Here is a 25,320-nt window from a genome sequence, read left to right on the forward strand (position 1 = left end):
CAAAGACTCCTCATCCATCACGCCAGTGTGTGTGTCCTCCCCTGGGATCCAGGGTTTCTTTATGACTATGGCTTTGCAGTGTCTAGCTGTCGTTTAAAAGCAGCTCTTCCTTGCCTGGATGCAGGTGTAGTGGGAGCCATACTTCGTGTCTGGCAAGGAGTTAGAAAGAGCAGTTTATAGAGAAAACTTAGAAAATCCTGGAAGAATCTTAAACCCTGGGACCCTGAGAAAGGTTTGTCATGACCATCTAGTTTGTAGAAACTGGTACTGTTACCCTAATCCCTTATCTAGAGAATCCCCCATTTTCTGCCAAACATTTAAAGGGCCACGTGGGGCCAGAAGCAGTGATGAGAGTAACTGTTTCTATTAGTCAATTCAGTGCCTTATATGAATCATCTCATTCCATCCCTGCCACTACCCCTGAGAAGTACTTGATAATATTTTTCTGGAATGTGTAAGTGGAGAAACTGAGACTCATAGGAGATAAATGACTTGTTTGAGATTTACCAGGCTGGTAAACTGCAGGCTCAGAGTCCAACCAAGGTCTTTCTGTAGAGCCCTGCCTGGTCTCCCCAGTGCCAGCTACCAAGCTCTTCACCCTAGGCTGCACCATCTCATGGTGGACAAAGGTACACCTGTCTTCCATACATTAAGGATGACACAGGCCTTTAGAATTGTGAAAAAAGTAACTCCATTTTTAAAATGCCTCACCTGAGAGGTCTTAGAACAATCTGCATGAATTCCACCAAGCCTGAGACACGTTATTGATCTGTGACGGGAGAGGCGATTGTGACCCTTTGGGTCTTAGCTGCATCAGTGCCAACGTTTCGGTGAAAACCCAAAGTTCCCAATCCTTTATTCGGATGGGAAACGCGGGTGGCCCCTTTGAAGCCACAGTGGAAAGTGGGCCTCTCCTTCTGGGCCCTTTTCTTCCCAGTCCTTGGGACAGGCTAGTGGGAAACCTTCTGATGCTCCAGAACCCAAATGAATCCTGAGACACCATTTTTCTTTAATTGGTGGAAGCCGATCTGTTTTGTTCCAAGGCGCGTCAGAGCCGGCAGAGTGAGCATTGTGCCCGAGACTCAGCCTGTTTCATCTCCCTTCATTAGGATGCAGGGGGGGCAGCCCGGCCCCGTCAACTGGGCCAAGGAACAAAGGCAAGATGGAAACTGGAGCGGGGCAATGAATCCCTTGCTCTCTACTTTTCCAAAACAAGATTCCGACCATTTACTCAAGAACTTATTTTGTCCTTGTGTTCCATACAAAGAAACGGGAAACTTCAGAGGAAAAAAGGGGCCCCAGTTTCTTACAGGGTGGCCCAGGGAGGCTGGGGTCATGGAGGGTGCTGGCAGGAGGTGAGCTTGGTCCCAGAACTTGGGGGGCCCCCTCCCTTTTTTTTTTTTTTTTTTACTCTCAGAGGAGGTCACCTGGGAGCAGGGCAAGGTCGTTCCTCCTTGGGAAACAACTTAAGGAGAAGGCTGGGGTCGCTGCCCTTGAAGGCGGACCTCGGGGCTTTCTCACTCTCTAACTGAACAGGGCAGACCTCTGCTGACTGTCTTATTCCTTATCTACCACCCCACAAAATCTGAACGAGACATCTCCCCTCAGACCCACAGAATTCCTTTAAAAATAAGTCTATTTCCAGCTTGACACGGCTAGACCCTAGTTTCTGACATGCATGTTCTAATTCTTATTTTGAGGACTGGTGTTTATAATGGCTCATCCTGTAAATTGGTAAAATCTTCTGGTGACCATTTTGGGAACAGTTCTCAAAAGTTTAAATACATGCACCCTTTGAACTAACAGTTCAACTCTTGGGAACTTATCTTACAAAAATACTTCTACATATGAACAAAGAAACACGTTAGGATATTCACTATAGCTGTCTGCAGCACACTGAAAATATTAGCCATGATCTCAAGTCTATCTTAAGGGATGGGACAATTATATGATTGTATAGAGCCAAATAACGGGGTCCCTCAGCAGTCATTTTCAAATGAGGGAGATCAACATGGACTGACCTGGAAAAAATATCTATGAAATGAGCGATGAAAATATGTTGGAAAATTATATGTATACTTTAATCCACTTCTGTTTAAAACAGGGTTTCCCAACCGGAGCTCTACTGACCTTTGGGCTGGATCACTCTCTGTGGTGGAGGCTGCACCATGCATGGGGGATGTTTACCAGCACCCCTGGCCTCTACCCCGCTGAAGGCCAGTAGCACACCACTCCCCCCTGCTGTTACAACAACCAACAAAGTTTGCAGTTTACCAAAAGTCCCCTGGGGGTGGGAGCGGGGGACAAAATCACCCCCTCTTCATTGAGAACCACTGGTCTAAAATAATGACATATAGACAACCTAGGTTTGCACACCATAGACAAAAGTTTGGAAGTTGACAACAGCGGTTCCTCCGGGAACCAGGATTGATCAGAGCAAACAAGGTTCTCTTTTTATTCTATACACTTCCCTGTTGTTTGATTATTTTTACAAGTATATATTTCTCCTGTAACTCAGTAGAAAATCTATTTCTATTCCACTTGTCCTCACAGACATACACAAAGACAGAGAATAGTCAATCAGGATGCTCTAGGAAAGAGAGACATGTGGGCCTCCCCTGGGAAGGGAAGTCCTTTGAGAGAACTGGATGATGGGACAGGATGGGAACCAGAGCTCATCAGTCCAGCCTCTGGAGCCTCACCAAGACACGTGGCGAGAATGGTGTCTGAGAGATGCTGACCAATGTGGGATACGTGGAATTCTGGCCTCCGGTCTTGAATTTGATGGGGACCAGTGCCTTGCACCCTGTACTTCAGATCCATGATTTGCTAAAAGAATCATCTGTCTTTCCACAAAGACTTAAGAGAGCAGATCATTAAAGCGTCAATGACAAGCTGGTTTCCCCTCATCAGATTTGGCGCTACATAAATAAAAGATGGAATTTTCATTAAAATTTGCTTTGGCGCCTTTAAAGCCTTTTTTTTAAAAAACATGTGCCTCATCCAATGTGGGCATTTCAGAGTTTGGAGAATCCCAGAATCCTTGGATTGCTTGTTAATTTTGAAAGGATATTCTCTAGGGAGGTTTTTTCAGTTGTTTGAGATCCTAATGAGAAAAACAATAAAGTCAAGCTTTTTTTTTTTCTTTTTCTAGATGATTGATTGCTCTGGAAAAATGGTTAGGGTTTATTCAGAAATTACACGGTGAACTGCCGCAGCCAACTGTGATGATTTCCTTATGGGGTTAGTCAGAATTCTTGCTAAATTTCCTAGAAGGAAAAACAAACCTAAATCTTATGGAAAATAACCAAACATTTGGACCCCCACATGGATGCCAGCTAATGGCATATCAGATATCCACCACCAGTATCTTCACCCCGTCACAAGTACAGGGTCCTTCAGGGAATTACACTGACATTTTGAGTCCAAAAGTAATTTGAGACAGTGAATCACGTTATGAATCAGTTCATAATGACATATTTTACATCCTTCTTTATCATGTTTATTTGTTTTGCTTTATTTTTTTTTACCTGGATAGAATAACAAGGCCGAGGAGTCAATTTTTGGCTCAATAGCTACTCATAAATATTTTAATCACAACTTTTGGACCAATTTCCTTCCCTCTCCCCACCCCCACCATTTGACTCAGCTTCTTAAAGACATTTTGATGAATTTGCTGATTTTTTTTTACCTCTCTCCAATTTTACCTTTGGTTATCAAAGCCCCAATACCATACAGTTAGTTCATCAATAATTTAAGCCTTCCTCCTTTTTTTTCTTTTTGTTCCCCTTCTGAATCTAAAGGCTAGAGCTCAGGATTCACCATTGTCAAGCCTCCAGAATCACTCTCTATACAAATTTTTGAAACAAAGGGGAAGCAGCATTTCTCTTCTCTGCCTGGCACACACAGCAGACTTAAATGAGGCAGGAACCACGAAGCAGAACATCATTTTCTAAGCATCCGGCATGATCTCACTCAGGTCAGCTGTGCCACCCCAAAGCGAGGGATGCTTTTAGTAGAATGCAATCACCCTCAAGGACACACTACTGAAACCAGCTTCTGTCTGCACTGTTTGCAAGGATAATTCATGAAATTAATTGAAAGATGCATGAACTTTATACAATGCTGCCAGACCAGGCCCTTTCTATACAGGATGACCCCAAAGTTACGTGTGCATGCTAGTTAGAAGTGATGGTAGCAGACACTCTTGGTGCTCTGTCTTTGGATGCCCTTCACCTCCCCTCCCCAGCACCATCTATATTCTGTTACTTCCAACGGCCTGCAGCTACCAACTCTTCGATTGCTCAAGGGTTGATGGAACCACTGTCACACACGCATAGGAAGTCAAGCATGTCCTCCTATTTGCCCAAGGCAGCCCTCAGCCAATCACTGATTGCAATTGGAATAGGAAAGCCCAGCTGTCTGCTTTAAAGCCAGGACGCCCTCTGAGACGTACTTTACATCCCAGATTCCACTATCTATGGCCACTAAGGCTGGGATGTTGCCTGAAGTCACGCCTTTGCTTGGCTTCCTTCCCTTCCAGCCCAGCTTCCTCACCCCTTACTAGCTTCTCTGGAAGGCAGGTCCTTAATACATCACCTGCACACACATTCTCATGTCAGGATCGGCTTCAGGAAAGCCCCCGTCTAGGTCATTATCTCTCCTCCTTGGCTTTCCCCCAAATTTTGATTCTTCTTGTTCTTCTGCACTTCTCATTCCATGCAGACAGCTGTAGTCTGTGACACCTGTTTTTAGGTCTCAAACTTCTGTTCGGACCCCATGTCATACACAGGGTCTTGGTTACCAGAGACCCTGGATAAGTGACTTCTGATCGTTGTGTTTAAGCTCCTCTCAGCCAACGGCACAGTCCTGGGCACTGCACCGCTGAGCTGCGTGCCACCGGATGCCGCCATATGCAGTGGTCAGCGTGTACTCTTCCCAGGGGCAAAGATACATGTCAGATACATGTTCTAGTTTCTCTAATCTAGAAAAAGCTGGAATCTAACATCAGAGAAGAGTCATGTCCTGTCTTTCAAGAACATGAATTAGAAATGCCTATCTGCTTTGGAGTGAATCATTTCTTTGAATTCCTTTCTTCTTATTTCTGCTGCTTGCTTAACCTCAGCTTACCAAGCACTACTACTGATCTGCTTTTGACTTCTGTCTGTAAGAACGGGAAAGCATGGGTGACCCAATGGGGCAGCCAGGATATGGCTCAGGCAGGAGGTGGTGGGGGACCTGAGTGGCTACAGCAGAAGGGGAGCTGTCCCAGAGATGATGTGTGGCTCTCCACTGTTGGCAGATTTCTTTCCTCTACAGCTCTCCCGTGCCGCACTGCCTCCCATAGACCCATCGCATCCCAGGCCTGCCCAAGAACTACTAGAGATACACGGAACTTATCTCCCAACTCAGGATCAGTTCCTTCAGAGAACGACAAGGTATGCTTTCTCCAGCATCTCCGTAGAACTCAGTACAAGGTAGTCCCTCAATAAATATTGCTTTGTGTATGACTCATTTAGCCTGGTCTCGTATTTACAGGGTGATCATGAACTTTGTCATCCAATTCAGGACACCTGAGCACAAAACAGCATACTATTAATAAGCATGCCCAGACAAAAATGCATCAACAGGGACTGTCCCTGGGAAGCGGGCTTGTTGTCACCCTACACATTTATCATCACCAGTGCAGGGCTCCAGCAACACAATGAATGGTGCCCTGGAGCATGACTCCAAAACTCAGATCATGGGAAGGACAGGGAGTTCAGACTCTGGGCCCCAGGAGAGTTTACAATGGTGGCTTTCTGCTGTTGATCCTTTCTCAGTGTTTTTGAGCTCAGAATATTATTGGAGGCCACTAAAGGTGTATCTTGTTGAAAGATATTTGCAGCAGGTGAGGGCAAACCTGAGTGATTGCAGATATCGTGACTCAGAGGCAAGCCCGGCCCTCTTGAAATCCACTCAGTGGGGGTGTACAGATTATGCGCCATCTTGGACAGACTGTCCTGGACTCCAGGATACAACACACCCTGCAAGCTCCCAGAACCCTCTCCACACCAGCCCCATGTGACACCTTAACTCCCACCCCGGGGGCACACTCACGGTTTTCACAGTGCTGCCCGGTGTAGCCTGCCAGGCAGGCACACTTGTAAGATCCAGCGCTGTCAAGGAGGCAGGTGCCGTCATGGAAACAAGGGGACGAGGAACACGCTGGAAGAGAGAAGGCAATTTCTCTCAGTGCCACTCTGCAGTGAGTCAGTTTCTTCAAGCCTGGAGTCTGGACCAGGGTTTTTGACTTGTCTCCTAAAGTCCTCTTGCAAAAAAATTTTTTTACTCCTTTTCTTGAATTCATATTGCCATTGTTTGAGACTGCCTAAAACAGGTACTCGTTGCCTGTCAAATGCTGCTGATTTGTTGTTTTCCAAAACCCTAGAATTACGCTCCATTCACCTATAGTCTGAGACGGCACAAAACAACAAAAACACAAGCAACACAAACAGGAGCACCCCAGGATTAAAGCAGAAGCGCGCTTCGCCCCCTCCCGTAGGGACTCCACAGCCTGGGGGAGCTCGAGATCATCTCTTCTCAAGGATGCTCAGCATCCTGGGTACTGGGGGAAAAGAACTGGAAAATGGTCTTTGGGACACTGTTGAAAGTGTATGCAAGAATTTCCAAACATGCATTCTGTAAGCAGTAGTCCCTTGAGATGTTGAGAGTTATGGTCGCAGATAAGGTAGGGAAATGCTACGGTGTTAGATGATCACTGACCAGATTTCTTTACTTCTCTAAACATTTGAACTTCACAGAACATTCCACGCTCTTATGTGCATTGTGAATTTCTAAGAGCGCATGTAATGTTCCACCTTTCACTGGCTTTTTTGACCTGCCAGACTGCATTTTACAGAGGATCCCGGGAACCACTTTTCCACAGAGAACACTTTGGGAAACACTGGTCTGCTTGTTACCCACCAATCCCACGTTCATTTACCCGGGTGTAGAAATGTCTCACCGGACCAAGTCCCACAAGCCTGAACTGAGTGCTGGCTCTGTGTAAGGCACGGGAGAGACACAAAGATGAGCAGGAGATCTGACTCATCAGATCAAAGCTTTTTGACAAAAGGCACACAATGACTCCACCCTGAAGCACGATTCACTGAGTGTTAGAAAAGAGAGAAAATGCTACACTACATTCAAAACAGGGCGAAGTCACAGCCCATGGGAGCAAGGGGAAAGGTTTAACAGAGTAGGAGAAACCTGATAGGGCCCAAAGGATGGGACGTGCAGGTGTGGGGGAGGTGGCTTCAGTCAGGAGGAATGATTGTAGCACAGGTGGGACATACCTGGTGTTTGAGGAACGAGAAGTGCTCTGTCTGACTATTGGACAGCACAGATCAGAGTTCCCAGAGTCCTCCAGGGGAGGCTGAGAAAGAAACCCTCCTGATGCTCCCCTCAGTCACAAGCTGGAGAGCCATCACCACCTCCAGCTGGCTTCCCTGACTGCCATAAGCAGCCACAGACGCATCTCAGCCTCAGCTGGCAGGCTGTCACCCAGGGGCAAGGCTTCAGCCACAGGCAGACTACACCTCAAAACAAAGCATCTGGAACGCCCAGGAGATTCTGGGAAGGAGGCGGGCACGCAGATCACGGGAGCAACTGCTGATAGCTCGTGCACATGCAGGTACATTCTCGGGGGCAGCAGGTTGGCAAGGGTCGGGGGCCAGCTGGCCTTGCTGAAAGGATGGGGCTGGAGAAAGACTGACTCCACTACCACCTGCCTCCTTTCCTGAGATTTCTGTATCATCCCTTCCATAGGGAGGCGCTGATGGTCAAAATGCCAGTGCAAAATTTTTAATTCAGTATTAAAAAAAAATAAAACATCAAGCTCGAATTTATTTTGTGAAACCTGATGCAGTACAGTCTCAGAGGAGTAAGAGCTGATGTTTTCTTGGGATTGAGCATTTTGGTCAAATCCGACTTCCTAATGTGAGCCAGACAGGAAGTAAAGTCAGATGCGGAGTTACTCACAAAATAAGTGGCATTTCCTGTGTAGTTTAAGACTCTGAACACCTATCTGAAAGATAACAAGGAAGGCTGGGGGCAGGCCTGGGGCAGGGCAGCTATGAGGGCCTCCTATTTGCAGACACCGTGCTAAGGTCGGCACCTGTTCTGTCTCGCAGAGCCTCCTTAATGAAGCAAGAGCTATGGTTACACGTTTATTCACTGATAAGGTAACTGAGGCCCGGAGAGGCAGAACTTGTCCAAGGTCACACAGCTTAATCTTCCAGAGATCTAAAGCTAATGCTCTTAACCCTGAGAGCCCAAAGTATAAGCTCAGAGTCAAGGTATGAAAATTCCTGTTTCCATCCCCATAGCTGTGTGACCATAGACAAGTTACTTGGCCTCTCTGTGCTTCAGGGTCTGCACGAAGGAGGGAATAATTCCCAGCTCTGGTTCTGGTGAGCGTTTCTGAACTATCCCTTGCCATCCCTCTCCTCCTTCTTAATGTGTAGGTTGCTTCTGAGAACCCGGCGTGCTGGGTTTTAACAAGGCTGGGTGGGGAGAAGGGAGCACGTAGAAAGGAAAGATTGTCAGGAGCGCAGCCAGAAAATGCTGCATTCGTCTCCCTGGCCCTCACCTGTGATCTCCTCAAAAATGGCATGGAAGCCGTCGAAGTTCTTGGAGCCATCTGAGTGGAAGAGGACGTGGAGGGAGGAGCCCGTGCTTCGGATGGGAGCTGGCCGCTCGTTGCCACAGAAACGCCTGATGATCTGGCTGTCGCTGCTGTCCCCGTCGCGGACCTCCACATAGTCGTACTGGCACATGTAGTCAAACTCCAGGCTCAACATGACAAACCTGTGGGTGCAGAGGGTGACACAGGAAACAGGTGGGCCCCCAAGGGTCCTTAGACCCCTGGGCAACTTCAATGCCAGAAGATCAACAGTTTTTGGGAGAGTGGTGCCACTGGCCAGAGCTGATAGAAAAATGGTCCAGGAGGACTTGAGGTCAGGTGAATTTCTTTTAATGTGTGCGGGTGTCCTGGGTGTGTGTGTGTGTACGTGCATGCCCAGGTGAAGGGGGCGCCATGTGCCATTCACAATCTCTGCACACACTGGCGCCTCTTCCAGGGACACGTTTCCTCCCAGACTGCATGGCTGCTTCCTTCCTATCCTCAGGCCTCAGCTTAAATATTCTCTCCTCAAAGAGGCTTCCCCGACAACTCTTTCTAAAGAAGGTCCTTTGTTCTCTTCATAATGTGTACACAAATTTTAATTTCTCATATTTATCTCTTTGACTTTGGGAGTGTGTGTGCCCGTCTCCTCCTCTAGACTGCAAATTCCTTGAGGGTACGGTGCGCCGTCTGTCTTATTCCACCATGGCTTGTGCCTAACACAGCGCTTGGCAGATAGAGACACTAAGCAGACATTGTTGAATACACAATGGAATGGATACTCTTTTGTATTTTTACAGCTGGTGAGTAGAAAAGTGTATGTTGTCTTGCAAGATTGAGTAAAGGGAAAAACTCTCTGCACACTCTTCTGTCTGATGAAAAGATCAGAAGCTAATGATCTTCTTGGTAGCAATGATTCTCACCCCAAAGGGTAGAAAGAGTAGCACCAGATCAGAATTTCAGAATTGAAGGAGAGCCAATGAATCTGTGATTCCCTCAAAGGGGTCTTGGGTTTGGAAATATTGGGATGCATCAGATCAAAAAGGCAGAAGACAATCCTAAGCTCCCAACTCCAAGAGATGGGAAGAGGCAGCCACATCCCAGGGCAAGAAAGGGAAAGGCATTTTTCAGAAGATTCCCAAGGGAATGCCTGAGTATCAAGTCCACAAAATGTCCATCTGTATCTTCTCCCTGACATCTGGGAGAAGTAGGAATAGATAGAAAACTCAGAACTCCAACTTGAAAAGTTGAGACTAGTACTATTTCTACCACTTTGGGTAAAAACTTCAAGTGCCAGAGTTAGAGAACAATCAGAATATTCTAAATGCTCTTAGAGGTCTTACTGAAAAAAGTAAACAAATAAAAAATAACTGAGTGTGACCAGTGTTTATTTTACAAAAATTTTTATCACAAAACCTTTTGTAAAGGAGTGTAAATCCTAGTAATTATACTTTGTGAAACACGAGGTAGCATGTAAGGACCTGACTTCTCATCCAGACGCCACCACTAACTCACTGTGGGCTTTGAGCAATCAATTCTTCCTCTGAGTTTTGGTGTCTTAGTCTGGAAAGGGAGAGAAGGGAGGGGCAAGGGGAGGAGTGGGGACAAGGTTACCACCCAGTAGAGATCATGGCTTTTTCTGAAACTGGAACATGAGACATTGCAACTTGTATTTACATTCATATGTTCATTCATTCATTCACTTATTCAAACCATATTTGTAGTAGGTCAACTCTGTGTCAGATGCTGTTCTAGGTGCTGAAAGTACAGCAATGCCCCAAATAGACACAGTGCCTACCCTCACGGAGCTCTGATTTGGGAGACAGACAATAAGCAAGGAAACCACAAAACAAGGGAATTCCAGAGAGTGTTAAGCCCTATGAAGAAAATGAACTAGGTAAGAGCATACAGAGTAACTGGGGAGGTAAGATTTTCACATGATGCGGTCAAAGGAAGACCTCTCTACAGACACGATATCTGAGCAGACTCTTAACTGATGAAATGGAACCAGTGATGCAAAGGTCATGGGGAAGAGCAGTCCAGGTAGGGGAATCCGTAAGTGCAAAGGCCCTGAGGCAGTCATGAGCTTGGCACATTTGAGGGACTGAAAGAAGTCAGGGATGCTGCAAGGTGGTGCTTATCAGGGAGAGTGGTATAAACTGAGGTTGGTGAGGAGAGCAGGAGACAGATCCTGCATGGTGAGGAGTTCAGATTTCATTCCAAGGCCAACAGGAAACCCCTAGAAGGTTTCAACAACAGAATAAGGATTTGATTGAGGATTTCCTCTGAAAAGAGGAACTGCACAGCCAGTTAGAAGGCCGTGAGAGAATCCAGGTGAGAGATGGCAGCAGTTTAAAGTAGAATGTTGGCAAAAGAGACAGTGTATGGACTTGAGATGATTTTTGCAGATAAGAAAATAGATTTCGTGGTGCCCCAGCTATGGTAGGTGACAGAAAATGGGGCATTAGGTATGACTGCCAGCTTTTGGCTGAACATTATACACAGGTTTCAGAGTGTTTCCACCTTTATTATTATCCTTGGCCATCAGGTCCAGGTTTGATGAGCAGAAAAGAAATCCATATGTTTCCAAGTCTTCCTGGGGCCCTGTCCTAGGCAGGTAATACACTTTTCAGTGGTACCCTCCACCATTTTGGACTTTTGTTTGATGTGGTTGCAGGAGGGAGATCTCTTTTGCATCCTGGATCTCAGAGAAGGGCAGCTTTGTTGAGGGGGATTGAGAAGGGGACTTGTTTTGCTGGATCTGTCCAGTGCAGGGTACCATGTTGCCCCTCCTGAAGGACAGAGAGCCTCTGAGGAACCAGCTGGCGTGTGGCAACCTCCTGGTGCATTGATCAATCTGGAAAATATTTATTTTAAAGTCTGTGCCCTAGAAGATAGATATATCTATCACCGCCAACCTGCCCACTGGTTAGGAAAAAGAAGAGCTAGGTGGACAACATCCCTAGAAGTCCTAATGGTGGGTGGGCCACTCTGCTTCTCAGAGAGGAAGAACTGAGGTGTTTGCCAGGAGAGGCACTGGAGGCAGGGAGCAGTTCCTTCAACTTTATTCATGCAACAAGGATCTACCAAACACCTCTGGTGTGTACCATGTACTGTTCCAGGCACCTGGATGCAGCAGTGAACAGTCCTCACAAAACAAGACACTCTCCACAGAAGTAACCTAAGTGCCCATTGACAGAGGAATGGATAAAGAAGATGTGGTACAGATATACAAGGGAATACTACTCAGCCATAAAAAAGAATGAAATAATGCCATTTGCAGCAATGTGCGTGGACCTAGAGATTATCATATTACGTGAAGTAAGTCAGAGAAAGACAAATATCACATGATATCACTTATATGTGGAATCTGAAAAATAATACAAATGAACTTACTTACAAAACAGAAACAGACTCATAGACAAAGGAAACAAATTTATGGTTACCAAAGGCGAAGGGGAGGAGAGGAATCAATTAGGGGCTTGGGATTCGTATATACACACCACTATATATAAAAATAGATAAACAAGGTCCTACTGTATAGCACAGGGACCCAAAAAGCAAGAACAAAAACAAGACACTCTCGTGTTATTTAACTATAGTTACAATAAAACTGGGTCTATACTTTGGACTATGGTGTGAATTAAACATTTGTGAGGACCCCAAAGCTCCAGAAGAAGAAACGACTTATCTCCCACATGAATGAATCAGTTTTTTAGGCGGGGGAGGAGGGGAGGAGGTTATTTTCTGAGAATAGCAATGAAAGGAACTGTGACGAGCATAAACCCCAACCTAGAGTACAAATTCCTTGAAGGTTAGCTCTGTCCTTCTTATTTCTTCCCTTGCCTCCCACAGAATCCAGCCCAGTACTGAGTGAATAGGAAGACTTGATAAAGATCTGTGGCGGGGGGCAGGGGGATGGCGTAGATTGCTCTCAGTGTTTTGCTGTGTTGGCATTGCCCTTGGGTCACCACCACTTAAGTCCCACCGTCCTTGGGCAGTGAATGATAAGCATTTAATTAGCTGCAGGTATTCCCAGACCTTATCCCACAAAATCACTGAGAGGTAAAGGAAAAGGCTCTAATATACATTTTCTGCTTTTAAGAATAACATGCTGATGGTTAGCCCTTGGTCCCTAGGATCCAGCATCTTTGGTCCTGTTACTGTGTTTCCTTACAACCTCAGACTTCCTAATTCTGATCCCAGCCCCTTACCTTAGCTGGATGATAAACCCAGGGTTGGCGTGAATTGTCCATTCGCAGTGAGCATTTAGCGGGTAGCTCTCCAACAAAATCTGACCCTTCGGGACTCGTAGGACCTGGCCACAACCTGAGAAGAGAAGATCGGGGCATGAAAATCAGAGTTAACAGAAAAGAGATGGTGGAAGGTCTCATAGCCTCCGAACACATCCCACACCCCTGAGAACAGGGCAGAGAAGGAAATTACTATTCCTAAGCACCTGGCAAAGCACTAGGCAACTGGCAATGAATTGTGAATTCACTTAATCTGCACAACAGCTTGAGACAGGAAGTGGTGTCATTCCAATTTTCCAGATGGAAAAATGGATATCCAGAGATTAAATAAATAACTTGCCTAGCTAGTAAGTGACAGAGCAGAGATTCAAACCTAACTGTGTCTGAATGTAAAGTCCAAGGCGCTCTCTCATCCTACCTCCCCAAGACTGCCACATGCCAGCCCGCTGCCGCCACCTTACAAGGCTCAGAAAGCAGACCCTCCCCACAGCATTACACGGGACCTTGTAACCCTAGTCGGAGTCTAAATCTACATAAACCCCTTTGGTCTGTGTTCCCTTCACATTCTCTACCCCACAAATATAACCCCAAAGCAACTCCTTCCTGACCTCCCTCCAGCCAGTTAGAAAGTTTGCGTACCAATTTGATCTAAGAGCAGTTACCTAGTACAGGCCTCCCTAATGCACGGCATGGAAAGGGGGCACGAACTCTGACCAGTTGGACTGGATTAGTGGTTTGCAATTTCGTTTCTAGCTCCCAAATCCTTTTTTTCAAACAGACTGTTGTGAAGACTGCCAATTTAACTTAAAAAATGGATCCGAGAGAGGGTCCAGGTTGAAGTGGAAGCTGGGCCCCCCAGCCCTCCACCCTCACTATCGCCTTGGTTCTCTGAGTCACCTCCAAGGAATCCCCAACATTTGAAAACCAGTGAACCACTGAACCACTGAGTCTTCATTAAATGTTATCATATCTTCTAATGTTAAGTTAAGCAGAGGTGTGTAAGATGCACCCTAGTTTTACAAGAGTTTATAGAACAAAAATTATATGGGTCATGTAAATAAATGGTATTTTCTACCAGAGTTGGCAAACTATGATCCATGGGCCACATACAGGTGGCGTACTGCCTGTTTTTATAAATAAAGTTTCATTGGCACAGAGCCACACCCATTTCAATGCATTGTCTAAGGCCGCTTTCCAGCTATAAATGCAGAGTTGAGTAGTTGCAAAAAGAGACAGCAGAATCCACAAAAATGAAAATAATTACCATCTGCCCCTTTACAGAAGAAGTTATCTAACCCTGTTCTGCATAGAACCTAGCCTGACATCACTAACTCTGGATGTGCAGTTAACCTCCCGATGTAAGTTCCCATTGCTCAAAAGAAAAATATCAACAGCGGATAGTGCCTCGTGGCAAGATGATGGCCGTAACATTTCTATAGTGCTAGGAATACAGCTCAAACTCTGCTTTTGATAAGTTTGAGGTCTGAGGCTTGTGACTTTTGTGAAAACGCCTGCCAGGTTACACCAGTCATCTCATCATTAAGATGTTCGCTGCTGCTGCGTGGTCCCATCAGTGGGAAGCACCTTCCACCACTTCCCACGCGGGGCTCTTGTCTGGGCCCCGCCTCCATCGTCTCCCTCTGCAATCCCAGCCTCCTCGCATCCATCCCTGTCTCCCAACTTCCCATGCTCCACATAGAAGCCCAAGCCTCCTTTGAAATGAATAAATTAGATCACATTACTCTCCTGATTAGACCCTCTAAAGTCTGTCCACTGCACAAGCACCTTCCTGCAACATTCACGGCCCTGCCTCGCTGACCGCCCAGACCTGCCAGTGGCTGGTCTCCACTACAAACCCGTCTGCTGCTGCTCATGCCGCTCCAGCCAAACCAACTCCCTTCTGGCCTGACTTCAGGCCTTACACCGGATATTCCCTTAACCCAGAAGATTCATCTTCTTCCACGTCTCCTTCCTTCGGGAATTAAACTCAATTACCACTTCTTAAAAAAGAAGTCTCCCTGAACCACCCAACTAAAATAGACCTCTGTGTTTCTATGGCCCCTGTCATTTACCTGATTCTGTCTTCTTTGTAAACATATCACTATCTGAAATTATCTAGCTCATTGGCTTACTCCCTTTGTTAGAGCTGGGACCTCTTCTGCTGGTACACCTAGAATGGAAACCGGCATATCATAGGTGTTCAATAAATAGTTGTTGAATGAATGATGGTGTTGTTACAGGCCAGGGACTGGCTAAAAGACTTACACAGTCTCTTGTTTAATCCTCGCAAAGAACCTAGGAGAACAGCATCCATCTCCCCATTCCCCAGATGCGGAACTCTAAGGATGGGAGAAGTTAGGCGACCTCTCTATGGCCAGGCGGCCAGAAAGTCCAAAGACGGAACATCACTGTTTTAACTGCAGGGCAGTGGTTACAATGTGACTTCGAAGTCCCACTGCCATTGGTTTGAGTGTCAGCTTTAGCGTCACTGGCTGTGTGGCCTTGGGCAAGTTACTTCATCTCTCAGAACCTCGGTAAACCTGGGCCAAGTGGGACGAAAGCCAGCACCTACTTCACACGTTTTGGGAGACTTGGGTTGTGCACGGAAAGCCCTTAGCAGCAACGCCAGCAAATGTTGGCTATTGCTAGTTGGTGGCAGAGCAGGGATTTGAACTAGGACCTGTCCAGTACCAGTGCTGGGGCTCTGCTAATACACTGAACTATCTGAGGGGCTTCTGACCTAGCCCTCTCCCACTCCATTTTGAAGCAGCAGGATTTTTCCACCCTCCCCTCAAAAGAAATACTGAATCCTCACTTCTCCCCAAACTTTTTGAAACACGCATCCCTTCTTCCTGCACACCTCACACTCCCCATCGCCCCCATCGGCCCATCTGCCGCCCAGCTGTGGAAGTGACACCCTGGGTGTGAGAGATAAAAAAAGAAATCTTCCCGCACAGCCTCCACCCCTCAGTGACTGGCAACTTCCCAGCCACAAGGTGTTAAATCCCAGCTCTGCAGCAAACCTCCTGCAGGGACCCCAAGTTAGAGCCAGCAGCAGGTGATGCCTGCTGTTTCTGTTTTTTTTTCCCCCCGGAATCAGAGAGCAGTGTCACTGGGCCCCCCACTCAGGTCCAGGTGGAGACAGCCCCCATCCCCAGGCAGGTCTCCTTGGCAAGACCACTCCGCCTTTGGCCAGCCCCAGGGTCTCATGCAGGCTTAGGAGGGCTCACAGCCCCATCCCCACCCGGGCACCAGTCCCTGACCGCTTGAGATGTGAGACCACTTGTTTCTGGGGCCGAGGGGCAGTCCTTCAGGAGCAGCCAGGACTCCCAGCCACACGTGATGTCTCAGTTCTTCACGATGTTTTCCTTTTCATGCTGGAGGCGGGGGGCAGAGTCGGCTCCAAGATGGAGGACAAGTTCCAACCAGCCAGAGACAAAGAGGCCACTTCTCAGAAATGTGCTTGAGGGGAGGGTATTAGGCACAGGGAAGAGGAGAAGGACCTCATTCCCTCCTCACATCAAGTGACTCCTTCAGCCCCCTTCCCACTGCCACCTTACCCAGGAGTCCACGGGCCTGGGTGCAGGGCAGACTCACTGCACCCCTCTGTCTAGGCCAGAACAGTGAACACAGCTGAGTGTCCCCGCCAAGGAAGTACTGCCAGCCAACCAGGCAGGTGGTCCTGAGTCTGAAAGACCAGAATGGCAATGTCCCAGAAGACGTGCTCAGATTCCCTGACAATGTCTTGCTGCAAGGGAAGAGGGTGTGTGTGTGTGTTTGTAGGGAAATTTGCCAGCCAAGCCAGACTGTCCCCTGGGATCTCAAATCCTGGCCTCATCTCCAACCCGGCACCCCCTCCATCCTTCCCTGTTGCTACAAACCCAGACAGGAGACAGGGCTGGAGAGACTCTGCTTCAACAGAGCTGAAAGAAAGTCTTCATTCATTTCCAAACTAGAAAGAGAGCTGGAAGGTTCCCAACGAAAATGAACACCACAGCATCCAGACAAGTCTTGTTATATCCAGGTCGGGGGTGGGGGTAAGGAGGAAGGGGCAGGAGAGAGACACAACACACTACTGAGAAGTCATAGGGTTTTTTTTCCCTTTAAACTTGCCTCTTGGGCCGGGGTCGGGGAGGACTAAAGAAGGCATTCATAGAGAGGTGTTAGCACTTTCTTTCCTCCTTCCACAATGACTCAGGAGGCAGGACTCATCCAGTGGTTAAGGGGCAGCCTGTGGAGCCAGACCGGGTCCTAATCTCAGGTCAGGCTTTTCCCAGCTGCAGCTGACAGTGTTCACTGCTCTGACCTAGACAGAGGATGCCCTGCATCCAGACCCCAGACAAGTTCTCCAGATCTTCTAAACCGAGGTTCCCTCATTTGGGAATGAGAATAATAGTAGTAACCACCACCTGCTGCGGTTGATTTTTCATTTGCTTAAGGATTAAATGAGATAGATATTGTATGTAAAGCATTTAGCAAAGCACCTGGTACATAGAAATAATAAATGGCGTTTCTCTTGCTCTTGCTGGATCTGAGACACTATACTGCCACCAGAATCACAGGTGAGAGCCCGGGTTCTGATCCACTGCTCCAGGAGCTCCTTAGAGCCTCTTTATATCATTGGCTAAAGCCCCAAACCCTTTAGGCCCAGGAGCCCCGACAGTGATGGCAGCACAAAAGCCTGGATGAGGACATGGCATGACCTGCACCCCAGACCAGGAGCCAGAAGGAAGCTCACACTTCCCCGCGGTTTGGTTCATCCTACCCTGACCTGCTAGGCCCTCAGACAGGCACTGGTCCCCAGATAAGCCCTCAAAGAGGGGACCTCCAGGGCCTCTCACGCCGAGACGTGGTTTGGTATAAAGGATGAGAGACCAGGCTCTGGGGCCTAGCTTCTGAGTTGGCATCCCAGCTCTGCCACTTGGCAAGCAGCAAGCAGGAAAGGGTCTCAAGCCCTCTGTGCCTCAGCGCTCTCACCTGAAAAATGGCTGTGATGAGGGTTACTGAGTTATACGTGGAGGGACTGAGAACAACGCCTGGTTCAAAATGTGTGCTCAGCTTTCATCAGAGGCTCAGGAATAACCAGATGCCCAGGAGTGACTGCATGGCTCACCTGTGAACCGGCCCACAATCCCAGCCACTCTGATACTTGAAAATGGTTGTTCATTTAATTGTTTGTCTCCCCCGTGACACAGTTTTGTGAGAGGTTCTCAAACTGGGAAGTTGAGCTCTTAAGTGGAATCATTCTGCTGGTCTTCAGAGTGGAGTTTATTTAACTTGGCCTTCAGACCGAGTTTCTCAGCCACCACAAGAGATGTACATGAGAGGACCTGAGAGCTACCCAGGTGCCCCACTTCTAGGTAGCCCTGAAGTGATGCCAACCTCTCAGGCTCTGAAGGATCTAGGGGAGGTTAGAAGGTTAGGAAAGCAACATAGATGAGAGAGGATTTGTGGGGAGAGATTATAGGCCCTTAATACAGTTTATTTTCTTAGCCATACTATAGACAGAGGCAACGGAGCACAGGAACTGGCCATCAGCCATGATCAAAAATGTCAAACTTTTCAGTTTAAGGAGCTCTGAAAGGAAGCCTTGATTTTTCACTTTAGATATTAGTGCCTCTCAAAGCCAGCACCAGATCACAGTTCCTAAATACCATTCCCCACAAAGGAACCAGGATTCGTGGAGAAATGGCTGGTTCCAGGACTTGTACATAAACAATCAAGGTGAACTTGAAACATTTCTGGGGGCCAAGAAGCAAGGAAGTGCTCAGACAATGCGGTCACGTCGGCCTAAAGGGTCTTCAGTGGCCAATTCCGGGACAATTTGAGCATCAAAAAAATGATGATAGCATTATGAAACGTGGGGAAAAAAGTGAAAATTCATGAGTCCATACTGCAGAAAAAGAGAGAGAAAGTCAAATGTGGGGAAACGATAATAATGGGAGAATCCAGGTAAAGGATGAATGTTGCATTCTTTCAACTCTGTGTATTTAAATTTTTTCCAAATGAAAAATGGAGAAGGAATCAGCTCCTTGGCCTGGATATTCTGAGATTACTAAAGCAAACTTTCCTGGCCAGGAAGAAGTGAGGAAAGTTCTCTTCGAGGCTCAGTGATCTCAGGCCCTTCTCCAATTCTGTTGGTTAATACAACTTGTCAACAGTTATGAATGAATCAATCACAGTGGATTTTAAGACTGTGCTGTGGTGACAGGCACTGTCAAGGACAGTGAGCAAATAATGGTGTTACCACATCTGCTCAGTACCAAATGCTCTATAACACAAATATAAGAGAGTTTGATCCTTTCTGGCATTTGCCTGGCACTCCTCTTTCCTTCTAAGGTTCTATACAGCACTCGGGCACTCAGGAAAAAATGCCAGGGCTCTACAATGGTTCTCAGCTGGAAGTCCTCCTCCTCCAGAATTAAATAGTCTGAAAGGATCACTTGGGTGCCATCTACTGGGCAAATGCTTGCACTGCCACGTGGCTCCATCACTGTGCCCCACCACGAACAGGCCATCCGTGTGTTTAGCAGCCCCTTAGTAGAGGCAGGCAGCATCGTGCACGGCATTAGGCAGGCATTCAACATATACCGAAGTGAATACTTCCTCCTATGAATTTCCTCCACATTTACTTAGCCAGTATGAGCTAGGGAAGATAAGAATCTAATAACATCATATTGATGTCTTCTTATGGTCAAGCCGTGCTTCCATGGATGGGCTGTTTTCCCTGGGGACCAGCCCAGTGATCCATAGGAAATGCTCTCTCTGTGTATGTGGCTGTGATCAGATCACATACATTGTGTGGAACGAGGCTTTCAGAACAAGCATCACAGAACTGAGTCAACACAGAATGAGACAGGAGTATGAGCGTTACTTTGTTTCACAGCACTGACCACACTCCAGGTTTTTTTGGGGGGGGGTCTCTCCTCTCTAAATTGCAAGCTCCAAGATGGCAGTGACTACATCTGACCTGCTTGTCATTACACCTAGAAGCACCCATTCAAGAAATGTTTTTTGAATGGATGGGTAGACGAATGAATGGGGGCATACGTGCTCTGCTCTGCCTGCCTGCGAGTGATGGTGGTGTTGGGTTGCCCTGAGCCAGTTCTGCTGTCCTTGAGAAAGCTTTGATCCTACACATGGACACCATCACTCACCCAACCAATCGGAGCCCGTATACAGTCAACTCTTACTCTGAGACTAAACCCAAGACCCAACCAACAGGTGCTATTTGGAAAGACACACCTACAGGATTTCTTTGGGCAACTGCAGTCCTTCCGTCTTGTTAGTCTTTGCTTTATTGACCTCCTGCATACAAATATTCTTTCCCTTCTCTGCCTGTCCCCTAAACAAACCCTCTTACTCACACAGAGTGTTTAGAGTATTGTTTAAGAAATATTTGTACCCTTCCCCTTGGGATGGATTATACTCTCACAATTGACTGATTTGGGTCTTAGCCATATGACTTCCTTGGAATGAGAGTGAGTGTGTTGTGAGCAGAGGCCTTAAATGTGGCTGTGTGTTTGGCTTGGCCTCTTGTGTTTCTGTTACCCACTCGGTGAAAACCACATCCCAAGCCCCTTTGGCCTGAGCCCTGAACCCTAAAGCTCAACCCAAGCCAGCCCAGCTGAAAACATCTAAGCCCCAGTCAATTCACAGACTCATGAGAGAGAAAAATACACATCTATGCTTTTGAGGTTGTTTGTTACACAGCAACAACTGACGAATATATATGAACACATTATCATCACCACTGGCCCTGATAGCTTCAACTTAGAAATTCTATTCTCTGACCACAATATTGCTTCCATCTACATGTTCCACTGCTTTATTACCACTAAGCCTTCTTTCCCATTGCTTTGAGACCTCTGGTCCCTATTCTTTCTCTATGAGGTTCTTTTTGATTTCATACCCAACCCAACCTGCATCTCTGAACAATCATGTCTCAGCCAACTCTTGGATCAATCAAATGACTGATTTTATTCATCTCTGCTACCATATTGCTGGAGAGCATCACCCACCTGTCCTGGCTGCATCACCTACACAGGAGTTCCAGGTTCAACTGGGTCCTCACTCTTGCCTGGATATGCTTTAACTTACCACTAGCTGGCACATTTCCTCATTCATCACATGGCTATATGAAAACTTTGTACTCTGAAGCTACAGCTTCGCTTCTACTTTGCTATCATTAGAGATTTCATACCCCAGTATACAGAGAAAATAGAGCTATGAGGAGAACTTCACCAGTGGGAGGCAGACGAGTACTGTGGCTGAGAACAAGCAGTCTGAAATCCACAGACTTAGGTATCTTCCTCACCCTTCAGCCTAGACTCTTGCATTTTGCTATAGGCTGGATCAGGCAAAGAATACCTACAATACTCTAAGAGCACTCTGACTGCTCTGACTGAAATAGGGAACGTGTAAAATAGGCTTAATGAAATAATAACAGTTTGCACGTTGCTCCAGATCCTGACTCTCAGAGAGCTGTTCACCATCCGCTTGCTGCAGAAGGAAATCTTAAACCCAGGGACAGGTTAGACTGCTACTCCGCTTTCAAAGGATTACTGGAACTCAGAGGGGAACACTAATAAAGATTAAGTAATTCTTGGAGATCAAGCAGAACCCAGAAAGAATCCCTTTCCTGGGACAAGTGGCATGCTGACAATGTGATGTGGGTTCCAGGAATTTTAACTCAGGATTCAAGAAGTTTTTCAATAGAAATTCATATTTAAAATCCATTACAGACTTAGCATTTTTGAAGCCTTATTCACTGCTTGCTGACCAATGATACACACAATTGCTTCTGGAATGGGCACGAGGCACGCTGTGTGCAGAATGCCCTGGCTTCATTTAGGAGAGAGGGGAAGATTTAAGAGCAGAGAAAAACCTCCCGTGGCCAACTCCAAACAGATGTCTACAATCCACACCCAGCAGATGGAAACACATCTTTGTTTTTTCTAGCCTTACCTAGAAAGCCCTCTGGCCATAAGCTTTCCAGAACTCAGATTCCACCAAGATAAACCTTAGTCCATGGCAAGCTGGAATTTTAAAGGAGCACGCACTGGAGATGGAGCTAGGTCAGGGGCTACTCACGCATGCAGTCTCCTCCGTACCAGCCGGCGCGACACTCTGCACAGTAGATCCCCTTCACGTAGAAGTCGTCCAGGGTACCCCCCCATGAGCCGTTTCGGCAACTCTTGCAGTTTTCAAAGATGGTACAACCTGAAACATTTCCAAGCAGAAGGTTGTTAGATGAAGCACGTGCCGGCTCTGATTGCTGCAGGAGAGAGAAACTGTGTGCCTTCCCAGGACCTTGTCTCAACCAAGAGCATCTGGACCTAGAAAGGTGCTGAAGCCCTTAGAAAATAGTGCTCATTCCTAGGAAAATGCTAGTCATCAGAATTCTGACTGAGGAATTTAGGAGGGTGGTCTGACCATCTTCCTTGATAGTGGCTGGTATTTAAAAATTCTGTTTCTGGTCATAATTATGAACTTTAATGTTGAATAAATTACAATGCTATTTAAAATTAACTTTTAAAATAACAAGGTCCTATTACATAGCACAAGGAACTAGATTCAATACCTTGTAACAGCCTATAATGAAAAAGAATATGAAAAGGAACATATATGTATAACAATCACTATGCTGTACACCAGAAATTAACACATTATAAATCAACTATACTTTAATAAAAAATACAAATTAAAAATTAAATTAATTTTCTATCACTGTTTTATAAAGCAAATAATACCGATGAAAAAACCTCCAAATTTAAGGCTAATTGACAGCAAGTGCTTATTATTATATTAAAACCAAATCTAAATTATGTTGTTGTTTGTACTGAAGGAAAAATCCTCTTGCTGGTTGCAAATTTTTATATTTTACAAGGATACCATATCTCATGTATCATCAGTAACCTGAAAAGTGCCATAAGATATTGAAAACATTTCATAATAAGCTTCCACACTGAGTTCACATTTTGGTTCTAATTCATTATTTTACAAAAATCTGAGGGGGAGGGTATACTTCAAGTAGCAGAGCACATGCTTAGCATGCACGATGTCCCGGATTCAATCCCCAGTACCTCCTCCAAAAACTAAATAAAGTAAAACTAATTTCCCCTGCAAATAAAATAAAATAAAATAAAAATCTACATTGAGATGATTCCCACACCATAAAGTTCACTCTTTTAAAGTGTACAATTCAGTGGGTTTTAGTATATTCACAGAGGTGTGTAACCATCACCATTATTTAACTTAAGAACATTTCATCACCTCCTCCAAAAAAGACCCTATACTGGCTAGCATTCACTCCCCACTCCCCCTGTCCCCAGTCCTTGGCAACCTGTGATCTACTAGTCATTTCATATGAATGGACTCATTCAATACCTGGCCATTTAAAGACACAGTGTCTGTTTTTTTTTCCATTTGTGGTTGATGTTTTAATGTAAAATGTGATAACCTATAATAAAAGGTAGAACCCATCAATATATGATATTTTTTCTCCTTATAAAAGCACTACATGTTTATTGAGGAATATTTACAAAATTCAGATAAGCAAAAAGAATTCAGTTAAAACCACTGAAAATTCCATCATGCAGAGAAAATTATCAGCAATACTCTCCGTATATATACAACCACATTTTTAAAAAATTAGGCTTATACTACATACTGTACATTCTGTTTTTTATAACTTATTTTTCACTTAATAATAGACAGTAAATGTCTTTGCATTCCATTAAATATTCTTCTAGCTCACATACGTCTATAACGAAGGTGTGCCGTTGGAAACAACCTTATGCCTAATGCTGGGCTCACCCTGGGGGTGTCAGGTTGCCCCTGACAAGCAGGCCACACTGAAGAGTGTTGAGCAGTCCCCAGTCAAGGGTTATTTTTAAAACATGATCTCCTGAGGTGTAGGGGATACTGAGACAAGGTAGAGACAGTCCACTCCCACTTATTAAAGTGAAGAGCTAAGTTCTGGCTCCTCCATTGTCCTGCTGTGTGTCCTTGAGCAAACTGCTTAAACTCTCTGTGCCTCAATGACCTCATCTGTAAACCCGGGGTTGAAAACTGTACGGACCTCATAGGGTTGCTTTAAGAATTAAATCCACACATGGGAAGGGCCTGGCACATAGCAAGTATCCCCCAAATCTGAACTGTGATCATCAGTCTGCACCCCTGTACCTCCACTTGGCTTATTCAACCACAGCATACATCATGCTCCACTTTAACTGCCTATTATCTGTTTTCCTCTAACAGACGGCCGTCGGGGACTGCATCTTGTTCAACATTACATGGCCAACACTTCATACAGTATCTGGCACATGGTAAGTGTTCAGTAAATATTATTAAATGGATGGTTGGATGGATGAATGAGTTGCTAATCCAGGCTTCTGAACTGATCGAGATAACCAGCATTTCCTTGAGCTGACAGCGTACTTTTTTGCTTTTGGCTACAATTAGGTTCTCATTGGCGCATCGTGCATATATGCCGTGTGTGGATGTGTGATTTCTGTGGGAGACAGACTTGTAGCTCTTTGTACCCAACTCTGACTTTGCTTCCTCCCACCAGAGAAGAAGAATTGCTAATATGATTCATCAAATTTCATCTCGCCCATAACTGGGTCCCAGTGGGGCCACTGTGTATTTTTTTTCACATTATTTTAATTTTTTTTAATTTTTAAAATTTTGTTATTTTAAAATTTGAGGGGGGAGTAATTAGGTTTTTATTTATTTCTTTATTTTAATGGAGGTGCTGGGGATCGAACCCAGGACCCTGTGTATCCTAAGCACTCACTCTACCACTGAGCTATACCCTCCCCCCACCACTGTGTCTTTTAAAGGCCGTCTTCACCCATGTGCCACATTCCCCTCTGATTCCCTATCCCCTGTGCCACTGAGGAGGCAAACGGACTCAGAGTCTGCCCTCAGCGACCCTACCAACTCTCTTTGCACAGTAACATCTGGGCCATTAAATCAAACCGCAAAAACCAGCCTGCTGATTGAGATGAACAAGACTGTGTTACAAAGACACTAAGTAGCTCAGAGAATTGCCAGAAGGGCTAGAGGACCAAGGTCAGAGCTACACAGCCTAATAAACATGCTAAAACACCCAGCAGACTTGCTCCAGTGAGGGCCCCCGTGCCGCTGGCCGCTGCTGCAAGTCACCATTGCCTTTCCCACCACCGTGCCCTTGTGCAATTACACTGATCCTTGTGCAATTACTGCCGCCAGAAGAGAAAGGACAGCTGTCTATCACAATGATAGACGTGACAGACATTCTAAAACCATGCTGAGATCCCATTTCTTACCTCTGAGATAGGCACAATTCCCAAATGACACATTCTGTTGCAAGACTTTGGGAAAATGGTACACTCAGACATGGCTGCTGTGAGTACC

The 25,320-nt window shown here is 46.0% G+C and overlaps 1 protein-coding gene across 5 annotated transcripts in view; it reads right to left on the reverse strand.

Moving 5' to 3' along the window:
• The window catches only part of PAMR1 (peptidase domain containing associated with muscle regeneration 1), a 159,675-nt gene that overhangs the window by 20,879 nt on the left and 113,476 nt on the right, over positions 1–25,320 (reverse strand). For all 5 annotated transcript variants that reach the window (XM_072969789.1, XM_031681034.2, XM_072969788.1 and 2 more), the window contains 4 exons: positions 22,012–22,140; positions 12,880–12,994; positions 8,633–8,850; positions 6,100–6,207 (listed from right to left, as the gene is read on the reverse strand). In XM_072969789.1, coding sequence (XP_072825890.1) covers positions 6,100–6,207; positions 8,633–8,850; positions 12,880–12,994; positions 22,012–22,140 — 570 coding nt within the window. The remainder of the gene's footprint in view (positions 1–6,099; positions 6,208–8,632; positions 8,851–12,879; positions 12,995–22,011; positions 22,141–25,320) is intronic.

The sequence above is a fragment of the Vicugna pacos genome, chromosome 10, assembly GCF_048564905.1.
Source record: "Vicugna pacos chromosome 10, VicPac4, whole genome shotgun sequence".
Lineage (NCBI taxonomy): Eukaryota > Metazoa > Chordata > Mammalia > Artiodactyla > Camelidae > Vicugna > Vicugna pacos.